At 37.5% G+C, this 13177-nt stretch overlaps 1 protein-coding gene across 2 annotated transcripts; it reads left to right on the forward strand.

The window, feature by feature from the left end:
- Positions 1-1717: 1717 nt before the first annotated feature.
- Positions 1718-8578, forward strand: LOC107004065. Of its 2 annotated transcripts, XM_015202280.2 has the most exons (3): positions 1718-3366; positions 3771-3772; positions 6585-6812. In XM_015202280.2, exons 1-3 carry the CDS (start codon positions 1803-1805, stop codon positions 6810-6812), a joined length of 1794 nt encoding a protein of 597 aa, XP_015057766.1. In that variant the 5' UTR covers positions 1718-1802. The 2 variants fall into 2 exon arrangements, with proteins under 2 accessions (XP_015057766.1, XP_027768455.1); XM_027912654.1 differs by lacking the exons at positions 3771-3772; positions 6585-6812 and adding an exon at positions 8530-8578.
- Positions 8579-13177: the final 4599 nt, after the last annotated feature.

Here is a 13177-nt window from a genome sequence, read left to right on the forward strand (position 1 = left end):
ATAATTTAAGGGGGATGGTTGTATGTAGTTAAAGTAGTCTGTACATTGTTCTGGAAATGTATGGACAGAACTGAATGTGATTGGAATGTATAGTGATGAGCCAATCATAAGATTGGAATAAAGGGGTGTTGAAAAGAAAAAAAAATAATAATAATTCTGCAACGTTTTTGTTCGAATTTATTCGGGTATAATTTTTATAGTTTTGATTATTATATCATGATTTAAGTTTTGATATATTAGTATAGATATTTAATTATTAGATGAGTAGTATTTTGTGAGTGTTATTCGAATTATGAAATTGAAAAATATGATAGTTGAAATGTTAGTTGGCATCAAGAATTACGAACTTGATTATGAATTTTGGGTGAATTTTTAGGTTAAGATTAAACACATAAAAGTTCGAGTATTGTTAGTTCCGAAACCTTATTGTAAATATATATTTGAATAGATTCCATTGGTTCGGAAGCTCAACGGAAAGGGAAGGCTCAAGTTCAAGAGTAATTATTCGATTGACTAAGGCAAGTGGATTTCTAAACCCTTGTTAAGCGTATGAAATTCGTGTATTTTCTTGTGTGATGTTGAGAATGATTTGGAGACTTGTTGCTTATTTGTTGGTGTTGTATTCCTTGTTGTAAATTGAGCTTTGGTATCAAAATGGTTATCTCCTCATTTTTCATTTGAGCATGTAATTTGCATTGTACTTGAGACATGGTTGTGGTAAGAGGATGTACCATTTCGAGGGTCGTATCGCGCGCCGCGATGGATATCATATTTCGAGGGACGTATCGCGCGCCGCGAAGGTTACTATTATCGAGGGTCGTGTCGTGCGCCGCGACAGATGCATGGACAGATATGTCCCCCATGGGTCCCGGACTGAGAGACAGCGGGTGTGTATCGTTAGGGAAGACATGCATCACTATACTTGACATTGCATCTCATGGCATTACACATTTTATTATTGATGAACTTGAACATGTGTTTTGTTGATCTTGTGAGTGTTTCTCTGTGAAGCTTGTGACTGTTGAATATTGAGTTGTTATTGAGAATGTGTAAACTGATAGAGTGTGGTTATTGAGTTGTGTGTTTGGTAAACTGTAAACTATTAGACTGTAGCGTGGAGGTTTAGATATGGTGTAAGAAGTGCCCGTATTTTGTTCACTTAACTTGTGTTTAGAGGTTTGCTTGTTGGGTACCGCGTGGTTTGGTACTCACCCCTTGCTTCTACAAATTTTTGTAGGATACGAGCCTGGATCTTCGTGATACCTGTCATTCTTTTCGTTTCCGAGGCATCTTGTGGAGGATTGTGAGGTAGCTGCTTGTCATCTCAGCGAACTTTCCTACTCCAGTTTATGACTTTGTTTTTACTTGAAAGACAACTTCATTTAGACTTCTATTTTATTTCAATTCTAATATTTACATTAGAGGCTTGTGCACGTGACAACCTGATTTTGGGGATTGGATTAATATGACTTGGTTTCATAATAGGAATTGTTGTTGGATTGTCATTTACTTCCGCACTTTGTTAGATATTGGGTTTTAGGCTGACTTGTCTTGGTGGGATAAGACGAGTGCCATCACACCCATTTTTGGGTCGTGACAAAATGGTATCAGAGCCCCAGGTTCATAGGTCTCACGTGTATACAAGCCGAGTCTACGTAGAGTCTCAAGGATCAGTACGGAGACGTCTGTACTTATCTCTGAGAGGCTACAAGGATTACTAGGAAAACTTCTTTTTGTTCATTCTTTCTCATCGTGCGTAGTCACCTTCTTTAGTACTGAGTTGTTGTATACTCTTTTGACAGATGACGAGAACTAGAACTAATGTTACTGGTGGTAGAGGGGAGGCACTTCCCGAGGCAGTTGTTGAGGCCCCAGCTAGAGGTAGGGGTAGATCTCGAGCTAGAGGTCGTGCTAGTAGTGCGACAGTAGCCAGAGGTCGTGGACGTGGAGCAGCACCAGTGAGAGGTCGTGCTAGAGAGGTCTCTACCGAACCTCAGATTGATGACAGAGAGGACCAGGTTCCTCCAGATCCCGTAGTCACACCTTTGCTTCAGGATACGCTATTGAGGGTGTTAAGTGTGTTAGAGGGCTTTTCTCAGGGTGGTGGTGCAACTACCACACCACATGACTCTCGTACTAGAGAGGGGGCTCAGACCCAAGAGCAGCAACAAGCTCCGGTTGTTCAGGATGCGGTGGGGCAACTACCAGTAGATCCCGCGGTTCAGAATGATATTGCACCAGCAGTTGGGGGTCAAGTTGCATCGATGGTTGTTCTGACAGAGGATGAGCAGCGTAGGTATGAGAGATTTCGAAAGATGGACCCACCTCAGTTTCAGGGTGGGAAGAGCGAGGACGCTCATGAGTTTCTAACTACCTGCCGAGAGTTACTAGAGGTGGTTGGATTAGCTGAGTCACATGGGGTTAGATATGCTACACTCCAGCTTCGTGGACCAGCGAGAGACTGGTGGAGGACTTATTCGGGATGTTTGCCAGTTGGATCTCCTCCAGTGACTTGGGAGCAGTTTGCTAGCGCATTCCAAGATCGTTTTATCCCATGGAGCGTGAGAGAGGAGAGTCGCTTGAGGTTTGAGAGTCTGAGACAGGATGGTTTATCGGTTACAGAGTATGAGGCGCGTTTTTGCCAGTTGTCTAGGCATGCGTTGGCCATTATTCCAAATGAGACAGAGAGGATCCGCAGATTCGTGAGGGGATTGACTTTCTCTATCAGGTCAGCTGTGTTTCGGACATCTAGGGAGGGGACTTCTTTCCAGTCCATTGTGAGCGCCGCCAAAGAGGCGGAATTGATGGAGAGAGAGGAGTTTGGGGACCCTAAAAGGGCCCGTATATCAGGCCAGTTTCATGGTGCCTCATCTGGAGGTAGGGGATCACAGAGAGTGAGTGGTTCTTTTCAGCAGCGGGGACCTATTCATGCATCTATGCCGACATTTGAGGGTGGCCAGACATCTAGGGGTTCTTATGGCCCAGGTCAGGGCTCGTACGGTTCACAGCAGCGACCTACAGGGCGAGGCAATTATAGTGGGTTTTCAGGGTCCACACAACAGTTCCCAGGTCAGAGATTTTGTTTTACTTGTGGAGATCCCGATCATCTAATGCGGCAGTGTACTTCACAAAGGGGTCGTGGTGGGCCTCGACCTAATTCTTCATTCCAGACTAGACCACCAGCACCACAGGGTAGAGGTCGTGGCAGAGTTCAGTCAGGTAGAGGTGATAGAGTTTCTAGTAGTGGTGTTGCAGCTCAGCAGAGTGGGGGTAGAGGTACCACCCAGGATGGAGGTGGACGAGGAGGCCACTGCTATGCTTTCCCCGGGAGACCTGAGGCGGAGACCTCTGATGCTGTTATTACAGGTATCATCCCAGTATTCCATCGACCTGCGTCTGTGTTGTTTGATCCAGGTTCTACATTCTCTTATGTGTCTACGTATTTTGCTGCTAAATTTGATATGATATGTGATAGCATGACTGTACCTATTCGTGTTTCTACACCCGTGGGTAAGCCCTTAGTGGTGGATCGAGTGTATCGATCCTGTCTTGTTTCTTTGGCTGGGTATGACACTTGGGTAGACTTAATCATTCTGGGGATGGTGGACTTTGATGTTATCTTGGGTATGGATTGGCTTTCTCCTTATCATGCTGTCCTTGATTGTAATGCTAAGACTGTGACTTTAGCAATGCCTGGTGTTCCGAGGGTTGAGTGGAAGAGTGTTAGTGGTTCTTATCCTAGAAAGGTCATCTCTTTTATCCGTGCTCAGAGGTTGGTGGAGAGGGGGTGTTTGTCTTACTTAGCTTTTATTCGGGATACTAGTGTTGAACCACCTCCCATGGAATCTGTTCCCGTGGTTCAGGAGTTTCTCGATGTATTTCCTTCTGATCTTCCAGGTGTTCCTCCCGATAGGGATATCGATTTTGCTATTGATTTGGAGCCGGGCACTAAGCCTATTTCTATCCCTCCATACCGTATGGCTCCAGCAGAGTTGAAAGAATTGAAGGATCAGTTGCAGGATTTATTGAGTAAGGGTTTTATTCGCCCTAGTGTATCACCTTGGGGTGCCCCTGTATTGTTTGTGAAGAAGAAGGATGGGACTATGAGAATGTGTATTGATTACAGACAGTTGAACAAGGTAACAGTGAAGAATAAGTATCCTCTTCCGCGTATTGATGACTTATTTGATCAGTTACAGGGAGCATCATTGTTCTCTAAAATTGATTTGAGGTCTGGGTATCATCAGTTGAAGATTAGGGCATCAGATATCCCTAAGACAGCTTTTCGGACCCGGTATGGGCATTATGAGTTTCTAGTGATGTCTTTCGGATTGACTAATGCTCCTGCAGCATTCATGGAGTTGATGAATGGGGTGTTTCGACCATACCTTGATTCTTTTGTGATTGTTTTCATCGATGACATCTTGGTTTACTCTAAGACTGAGGAGGACCATGTCCGACACCTGAGGATTGTACTTCAGAGGTTGAGAGAAGAGAAGTTGTATGCCAAGTTCTCAAAGTGTGAGTTCTGGCTTACTTCTGTGACATTCTTGGGACACGTGGTGTCCAAGGAGGGTATTAGAGTAGATCCGGCCAAGATTGAGGCAGTTAGAGGCTGGACGCGACCTACTTCACCTACTGAGATTAGGAGTTTTGTGGGATTGGCAGGCTATTATCGACGATTTGTTCAGAGTTTCTCTACTATTGCAGCTCCATTGACTAGATTGACTCGACAGGATGTGAGTTTTCAGTGGTCTGATGAGTGTGAGGAGAGCTTTCAAAAGCTCAAGACTTTGTTGACTTCTGCTCCTGTGTTGACTCTACCTGAGGAAGGTGTAGACTTTACTGTGTATTGTGATGCTTCAGGAGTTGGTTTGGGTGGTGTGTTGATGCAGAAGGGGAAAGTGATTGCTTATGCTTCTAGGCAATTGAAGTCCCATGAGAAGAACTACCCTACTCATGATCTGGAGTTAGCGGCTGTGGTATTTGTACTGAAGTTATGGCGTCATTATTTGTATGGAGTGCATTGTGAGATCTTCACTGATCATCGGAGTCTTCAGTATATCTTTAGCCAGAGGGATTTGAACTTGAGGCAACGGAGATGGCTTGAGTTGCTGAAGGACTATGATGTGACCATTTTGTATCATCCAGGAAAGGCCAATGTTGTGGCCGATGCTCTGAGTAGGAAGACTCCTAGCATGGGGAGTCTTGCAGCGCTTAGTATTGAGGAGAGACCATTGGCTAGAGATGTGCAGATATTAGCTAACAGTCTTGTCCGCTTGCAGATTTCAGAAGAGAGTGATGGGATGATTGCTTTTATTGAGGCTCGGTCTTCTTTAGTCGAGCAAATCCGTGCACACCAGTTTGATGATGAAAAATTATGTCTCATTCGAGACAAAGTATTGAGAGGAGAAGCTAAGGAGGCTGTCCTTGATTCTGATGGCGTCTTGCGGATCGGAGGCAGAATTTGTGTGCCCAGGACAGGCGATTTCATTAGATTGATTCTTGAGGAGGCCCATTGTACTCGGTATTCCATCCATCCGGGAGCGGCGAAGATGTATCATGATCTGAGTCAGCATTACTGGTGGTGTGGGATGAAGAGAGATATTTCAGACTTTGTTTCGAGGTGTTTGACTTGCCAGCAGGTCAAGTGTGAGCACCAGCGGCCCGGGGGTGTATCTCAGAGGATGCCTATTCCTACTTGGAAGTGGGAGCGGATTACTATGGACTTTGTTGTGGGTTTGCCTACCACAGTGGGTGGTTATGACTCTATTTGGGTTATTGTTGATAGGCTGACCAAGTCTGCCCACTTCATTCCGGTTCGGGTGAAGTATACGGCAGAAAAGTTAGCCGAGCTATATATTAGTCAGATTGTGCGACTACATGGAGTTCCGATTTCTATCATATCAGATCGGGGTTCACTATTTACTTCTCATTTCTGGAAGGCATTACAACATGGTCTGGGTACCCAGTTAGATATGAGTACGGCATTTCACCCTCAGACAGATGGTCAATCTGAGCGGACCATTCAGGTATTGGAAGATATGCTTCGAGCGTGTGTGATCGATTTTGGTGCTAGATGGGATCAACATTTACCCTTAGCGGAGTTTGCCTATAATAACAGTTATCACTCTAGTATCCAAATGGCCCCATTTGAGGCATTGTATGGAAGACGGTGTAGGTCTCCGATAGGTTGGTTTGATTCGGCGGAGATGGACTCTTTGGATACAGACTTGCTTAGAGATGCTATGGAGCAAGTCCGTATGATTCAGTATAGACTGTTGACAGCCCAAAGTCGACAGAAGAGTTATGCAGACCGGAGAGTTAGAGCTTTGGTGTTTATGGAGGGTGATCATGTTTGGCTTCGAGTATCACCCATGAAGGGTGTGATGAGGTTTGGAAAGAAGGGCAAGCTTAGCCCTAGGTTCATTGGACCTTTTGAGATTTTGAGCCGAGTGGGAGAGGTGGCCTATAAGTTGGCCTTGCCACCTAGTTTGTCGGCAGTTCATCCTGTTTTCCATGTCTCTATGCTTCGGAAGTATATTCCGGATGAATCTCATGTGATTTCACTCGATTCTGTGGAGCTGGGTCCAGACTTGACATTTGAGGAGGAGCCTATAGCTATTTTGGATAGGCAAATTCGAAAGCTTAGGACCAAAGAGATTGCTTCAGTGAAGGTGCAATGGAAGCACCGATCAGTGGGAGAGGCAACTTGGGAGACTGAGTCTGACATGCGTGCCAGATATCCTCAACTTTTTGAAGCTTCAGGTACTTTCTTTTACTTTATGTTCGAGGACGAACATGATTTTTAGTGGTGGATAATGTAATGACCCGGAAGGTCATTTTTGGAAATTTTGAATATTTGCTTAACTTGAGTTAATTAATCGATAGTTTATGGGCTAAAGTGATAATTTATTTAAGACCCTATACTATTTAGCCTTTATTTAATAAAATATGTGGGTAAAACCTATCACAATTAGTACTTAATAAATTCATAAAAGGAAAAGAAGAAAGGAGAAAGACGGAACGGACGAAGGGTTTCGGCATCTTGCGAACTGCTTCAGGTAATTGCATCAAGTCTACATGTTCTTCAATAATTTATACATATATATGCATGCCTGAAACTAATATTATATTAAAATGGGAGGGGAATGATTTGTCCATAAGATTGTAGGCTAAATAGGTGTCATATACCCATTACTCTTTACACTTAACGTTGTACCAATTTTGTTTTTTTTGCCTTTAATGTAGTGATGATTTGGCAGCCATTGCCTTTAGTTTAGAATTAATCCTTAGGAAATAAGAGTTTAGATATTATGAATAGGATACAGTATGGTATTGTGACGGAACATTTGTATGGTTCAAGATTTTATCTGAAGCTTAAATCTGATATGAAGGTGTCTAGTAACCATGATGAGGTTTTACTTGTTCAAGCATGATCTTTATGTGGTTATTTTTGACCTGCGACTGTTGCCCGAATTGCTTTTCATCATTTAGAAGTCAAAAGACATATTTGTTTCAACTTGGCTTATTAAAAATAAAAATAATAATAATAATTAAAACTTGACCCTAGGCTTGAAACTTGAAATTTCGATAATTGAAATATCAATTGACCTTAACATTAGGAACTTGATTGTATACTCGAGTAAGTTTCAGAGTGAGTTTAGAGTCTAGACTAGACACAAAGTAATGTGGATATTTTTCATCTTGAAATCTTATTATGGACACTTATTTGAATAGATTGTTTTGAGTTGGAAGTTCAACAAAAAGGGAAGACTCAAGTTCCAAAGTGATTGTTCTACTATTTGAGGCAAGTGGATTTCTAAACCCTTGTTAAGCGTATGAAATTCGTGCATTTTCTTGTGTGATGTTGAGAATGATTTGGAGACTTGTTGCTTAATTGTTGGTGTTGTATTCCTTGTTGTAAATTGAGCTTTGGTATCAAAATGGTTATCTCCTCATTTTTCATTTGAGCATGTAATTTGCATTGTACTTGAGACATGGTTGTGGTAAGAGGATGTACCATTTCGAGGGTCGTATCGCGCGCCGCGATGGATATCATATTTCGAGGGACGTATCGCGCGCCGCGAAGGTTACTATTATCGAGGGTCGTGTCGTGCGCCGCGACAGATGCATGGACAGATATGTCCCCCATGGGTCCCGGACTGAGAGACAGCGGGTGTGTATCGTTAGGGAAGACATGCATCACTATACTTGACATTGCATCTCATGGCATTACACATTTTATTATTGATGAACTTGAACATGTGTTTTGTTGATCTTGTGAGTGTTTCTCTGTGAAGCTTGTGACTGTTGAATATTGAGTTGTTATTGAGAATGTGTAAACTGATAGAGTGTGGTTATTGAGTTGTGTGTTTGGTAAACTGTAAACTATTAGACTGTAGCGTGGAGGTTTAGATATGGTGTAAGAAGTGCCCGTATTTTGTTCACTTAACTTGTGTTTAGAGGTTTGCTTGTTGGGTACCGCGTGGTTTGGTACTCACCCCTTGCTTCTACAAATTTTTGTAGGATACGAGCCTGGATCTTCGTGATACCTGTCATTCTTTTCGTTTCCGAGGCATCTTGTGGAGGATTGTGAGGTAGCTGCTTGTCATCTCAGCGAACTTTCCTACTCCAGTTTATGATTTTGTTTTTACTTGAAAGACAACTTCATTTTAGACTCCTATTTTATTTCAATTCTAATATTTACATTAGAGGCTTGTGCACGTGACAACCTGGTTTTGGGAATTGAATTAATATGACTTGGTTTCATAATAGAAATTGTTGTTGAATTGTCATTACTTCCGCACTTTGTTAGATATTTGGTTTTAGGCTGACTTGTCTTGGTGGGATAAGACGAGTGCCATCACACCCATTTTTTGGGTCGTGACAATTTTATCAGATTTCAACTACAATTAAATTACCTCAAGAGGTAATTATCAATATATTTTGTATCAAGTATATAATTAATAACACGATAAAAACTTATATATTATAATAGGTTAAACTATAATCGTGCAAAAAGAAATTTTATAAAAACAATTATAATAATTATTTTTATTTTTTATTTAAAAAGGGGGATTTGCATCAGCCATGTTAAACATTTATAAAATGTCGTGTACTGATTATTAAACGACACCATTTATATGCAAAAATCTAGCTGGACCGCGTATGTTTTGTTTTTATTCCTTCTTTTGTTTGAAATTGTTATGTTCCGTTTAGAAAAGAATGATCTTCTCTTTTTTTAGGTCTATTTAAAAAAGAATGATTTTTTTGTTGGTAACAACTTTTCACGTGATATGTTTAAACTCACAAGATTAAAGTACAATTTTGTATATTTGACCTAACTTTAATTTAGGAATACATGATCAAAAATTTTCTTATTTTTTTAAATTTCGTGTCAACTGTCAAGTCGAAGTAGACCATTCTTTGTGAAACGGAGAGAGTATTTTCTTGGCCTAGATTATTGGTTGTTACTTGGAGTATTATTCTCTCCGATTGTTTTTACTTGTCATTATTTTAATTTAACATATTTATTATGAAAATAATTATTGATATAATTGTTTTTATTATTATTCGTATTAATTGAAATTTAGTATTAACTCTTGAAAAATAATTTGAAGAATAGTATTTAATTTTAAATGTAAAAAATGAAAAAATTATTTTTTTCAACTTATGGAAGGAGTGTGACTATTTGGTGTGTTAGCTCATTAACCTATATAATAAATATTCCCTACATTAATTCAAAGTGTTCTTATTTCATACCTATTTATTCTTTGGGTTCATGAATGGTGAATGAGAAATTTTCTCCATTCAAATTTGTTCCATCATGAGATCAACAACCAATTTTATTACTCTCATTTTAATTTATTTGATCGATTTTAATTTGATATGTAATTTTAGAAAGAAAATAAAAATTTTGAATTTTGTGATTATAAATTAAAAATTTGTAAGGCGTGTCAAGATAATTTGAATTAGGTCAACCTCAACTAATTTAAGCCTTGATCCATTTTGAAAAATTTCGGTTGAACTCAATTTAATTTTTAATTTCAATACGTTTTAAGATTCTTTATTTTCATTGATATGATGTATTTTCTCATATTGAAAATATGAATTATTATTTATTTTATATCTTTTAGGATTTATCTATTTATTTATTACTTTATTTTTATTTTCTTGAGGTGAAACTCAAAAATGTGGTAATAAAAGGTAAATAAAAATATGACAAAGTTATTGAAATTAAGAGGATCAAACTGGACGGATCATAACCCAACTCGATTTTCAGCCAATTTTGAATCCAAAGTAAATTTAGGCAGGTCATAACCCAACCAGATTTCAATTTCAATCCATTTTTATGTTTCCAACTCCAACTTAACTTATTCATTTGACACCTCTAGTTCAGGGACAACAACAACAATAACAACATATCTAGTGAAATTTGACAAATATCATATTATAGAGAGATGTATTTAAATTTAATTAACCAAATAAAAAGATATTTTTGAGACTATCAAAAATACGTTGATAAAACTAATAAATTTTGCGTTAAGTTCAGAATAACTATTTTCAACATTTTTTGTAAATTGAACATAAAACAAAAATAAATGATGCACAATATTTCAAAGTCTTGTAAGCCACGAGCACAACTGATTTTCCATGACATTGATGTAACAACTCAAGCTTCTTTCTTTATTGAATCATAAATTTGAAATTTCATATTCATTATATTTTAATTTATGTGATACAAAAAGAATATTATATAAGAGAAAGTATATAAAAAATTTTCAAAATTTGGTCTGAAAAATTTACTTTAACACTTAAATTATACATGCATTTAAATATTCTCTTAACATTTTTGAAATGAATTAAAAATCATCCTGAGGTTATTATCTCACTCTCACTTGTCACGTCATTGCCATGTAAGTGCCACAACAACGTCATATTAACATCACGTCATTAATTATTTTCACCTTTTTTTCAACACTTTCTAAAATTAATTTACACTAATTAATTAATTCAAAGTGCATTTTCTAAAATTAAAATAAAAAATGTTGACCCATTTTTATTTTACCCCATACCCAGCTCCCTCACTTCTTTCTTCGTCCTTCTTCTTCACCATTTCTAGCTCTTCAATGTTTATTTTGCCCTCTCCATATTTTTCAACTACGTCCACCATTTAAACTCCTTTCATCGTAACTCTCAAATCACTGCCGAAGCTCCATTGCTAGATTCTCTAAAACACCAACAAACAACTGAGTCACCACTTCACCATCACTTTCTTCCTTAAAACACCATTAATAGTGAGTTTTAAAGTTCTTAGTGGGAGCAACTAAACAACAACAATCAGTCTGTTTCTATTCCTTTCGCATCGGTAAAATCAACACCGGAGAGATAAAGGATCTACCATCACTGTCTTCGTATTTAAAAAAATTCAAAAGCAAAAAGATCATTGATTCTGCCTCCGTAAAGTCCGATAACTAGCAAATTTTTTCGCTCTGATTAAAATCGATAAAATTTATACATGTGAAATTGACATTAATAATAAGATGGCGGTGTTGGATTTTGTGGATTACTAAAGAGATTGTGAAACTGAAGTAGTTAATAAAGTTAAAGCTGAAGATGGAGGAAATGATGATAGCTTCAATGGAGAAGAATCTATAATGGAGACGACAACAAAATAAAGAGGATAAAAATTAAAGTTTTCATGGGCCAATAAAATTATTCATATATTTTAATATATTAAGAAATAATATTTAAAATATTTATTATATATTGACCAATAAAAATATGTCTTGTGTATGATTTTATAATAATTTTTTTTTTCCTTTTTAACATCTTCACACGCTATTAAGAGAGTGAACTCTCTTTCTTTGTCATGTCATCCCTTAGGGTTGTATTTACTTCACTTCAAAGATGTTAAGGAAGTATTTAAACGCTCGTATAGTTTAAGTGCTAAAGTGAGTTTTCGAACCAAGTTCAGTTTTTTTTTTCTTTTTATGTATTTTCTCTATTTTTATACTAAGAAATGACTTAATTTTAAAATATTCATCTTACTTAGTTATATAAAAAAGTGTATTAAATAGTAAAATAGAAATTAGCTAATACATATATATTTTCTAATATAATATACTATCAAACGACCCTCAAGTCACTAATTTAGGGATAAACTACTATTACCATACTAACTTATCCCTATATTAGTATTGTCACAAGTCTCTGATTTGCAAATATGAAGTGATTTGCAACACTCACCAACATAATCTCAAATTTCCTCCAAATAACAATCTAACTAATAGTAGACAGTTTCACCTATTAACAACATTACACAAATCATTTGGCTACTGGAAATTGCAATTAGTGGAAAGTGTGTCCCTAAACTTATGGGAGATCACACATCTTACTAAATCAAGTTACCACATTGATGAATTGAAACCCCTATTATTTACTTTACTTGAAGGTCTATATAGCAAGTTGTTAAAACTTTCTAGACTAGGGAAGAGTCTTGAAAGGAATAGCTATAATAAGGAAGAATTGTTGGTTTAACCTAAAACTAATCTTGTTTAGTGAAGATTCTTTGGGGTAAATATTTTTTTAGTAAATTTATACCAATAGATAGTGCATTTAAAGACCTTTTATTTTATTATTAATAATAATAAAAAAGTTCCTCAACAAAGATAGGTACAAGCAAAGGCCGGGTAGGTCTTAACTTATAACCATCATAATGATGTAGCTAACTTTTACTATAACAGACTTGAAGAAAATAAGAGCCATAGAAAACTAGATATTTTATAATATACTCTATGATGAGTCGAAAATATTATAAATGAGAATGCTCAAGTAATGTAAAAATATATAAATAAACAAGAAAATTAAGTTATCAAACTGAAAAAGATAGATTATCCGTCTAAAGTAACTTGAAGTGTTTTTCTCTTGTCTTTTTCTTCAAATTTTTTCAATAACATTTGTTAGTTCATCAATTCTTCTTAAATTTGTTGAATCTTAGCTTGTTAAAGTTATCGATATTATTATATGATTTTGTTTTGTCAATCGTATCAATAGGTGCCTTGAAACAAACTCTTCAATCACTTTACATCCCAACTATATATTACTTTTTTTCATAGTTCTTTTTCTTGCTGTATGTCGTCCTCTCTCTCTCTCTCTCTCTCTCTCTCTCTCT

The sequence above is a fragment of the Solanum pennellii genome, chromosome 11 (assembly GCF_001406875.1).
Source record: "Solanum pennellii chromosome 11, SPENNV200".
NCBI classification, from domain to species: domain Eukaryota; kingdom Viridiplantae; phylum Streptophyta; class Magnoliopsida; order Solanales; family Solanaceae; genus Solanum; species Solanum pennellii.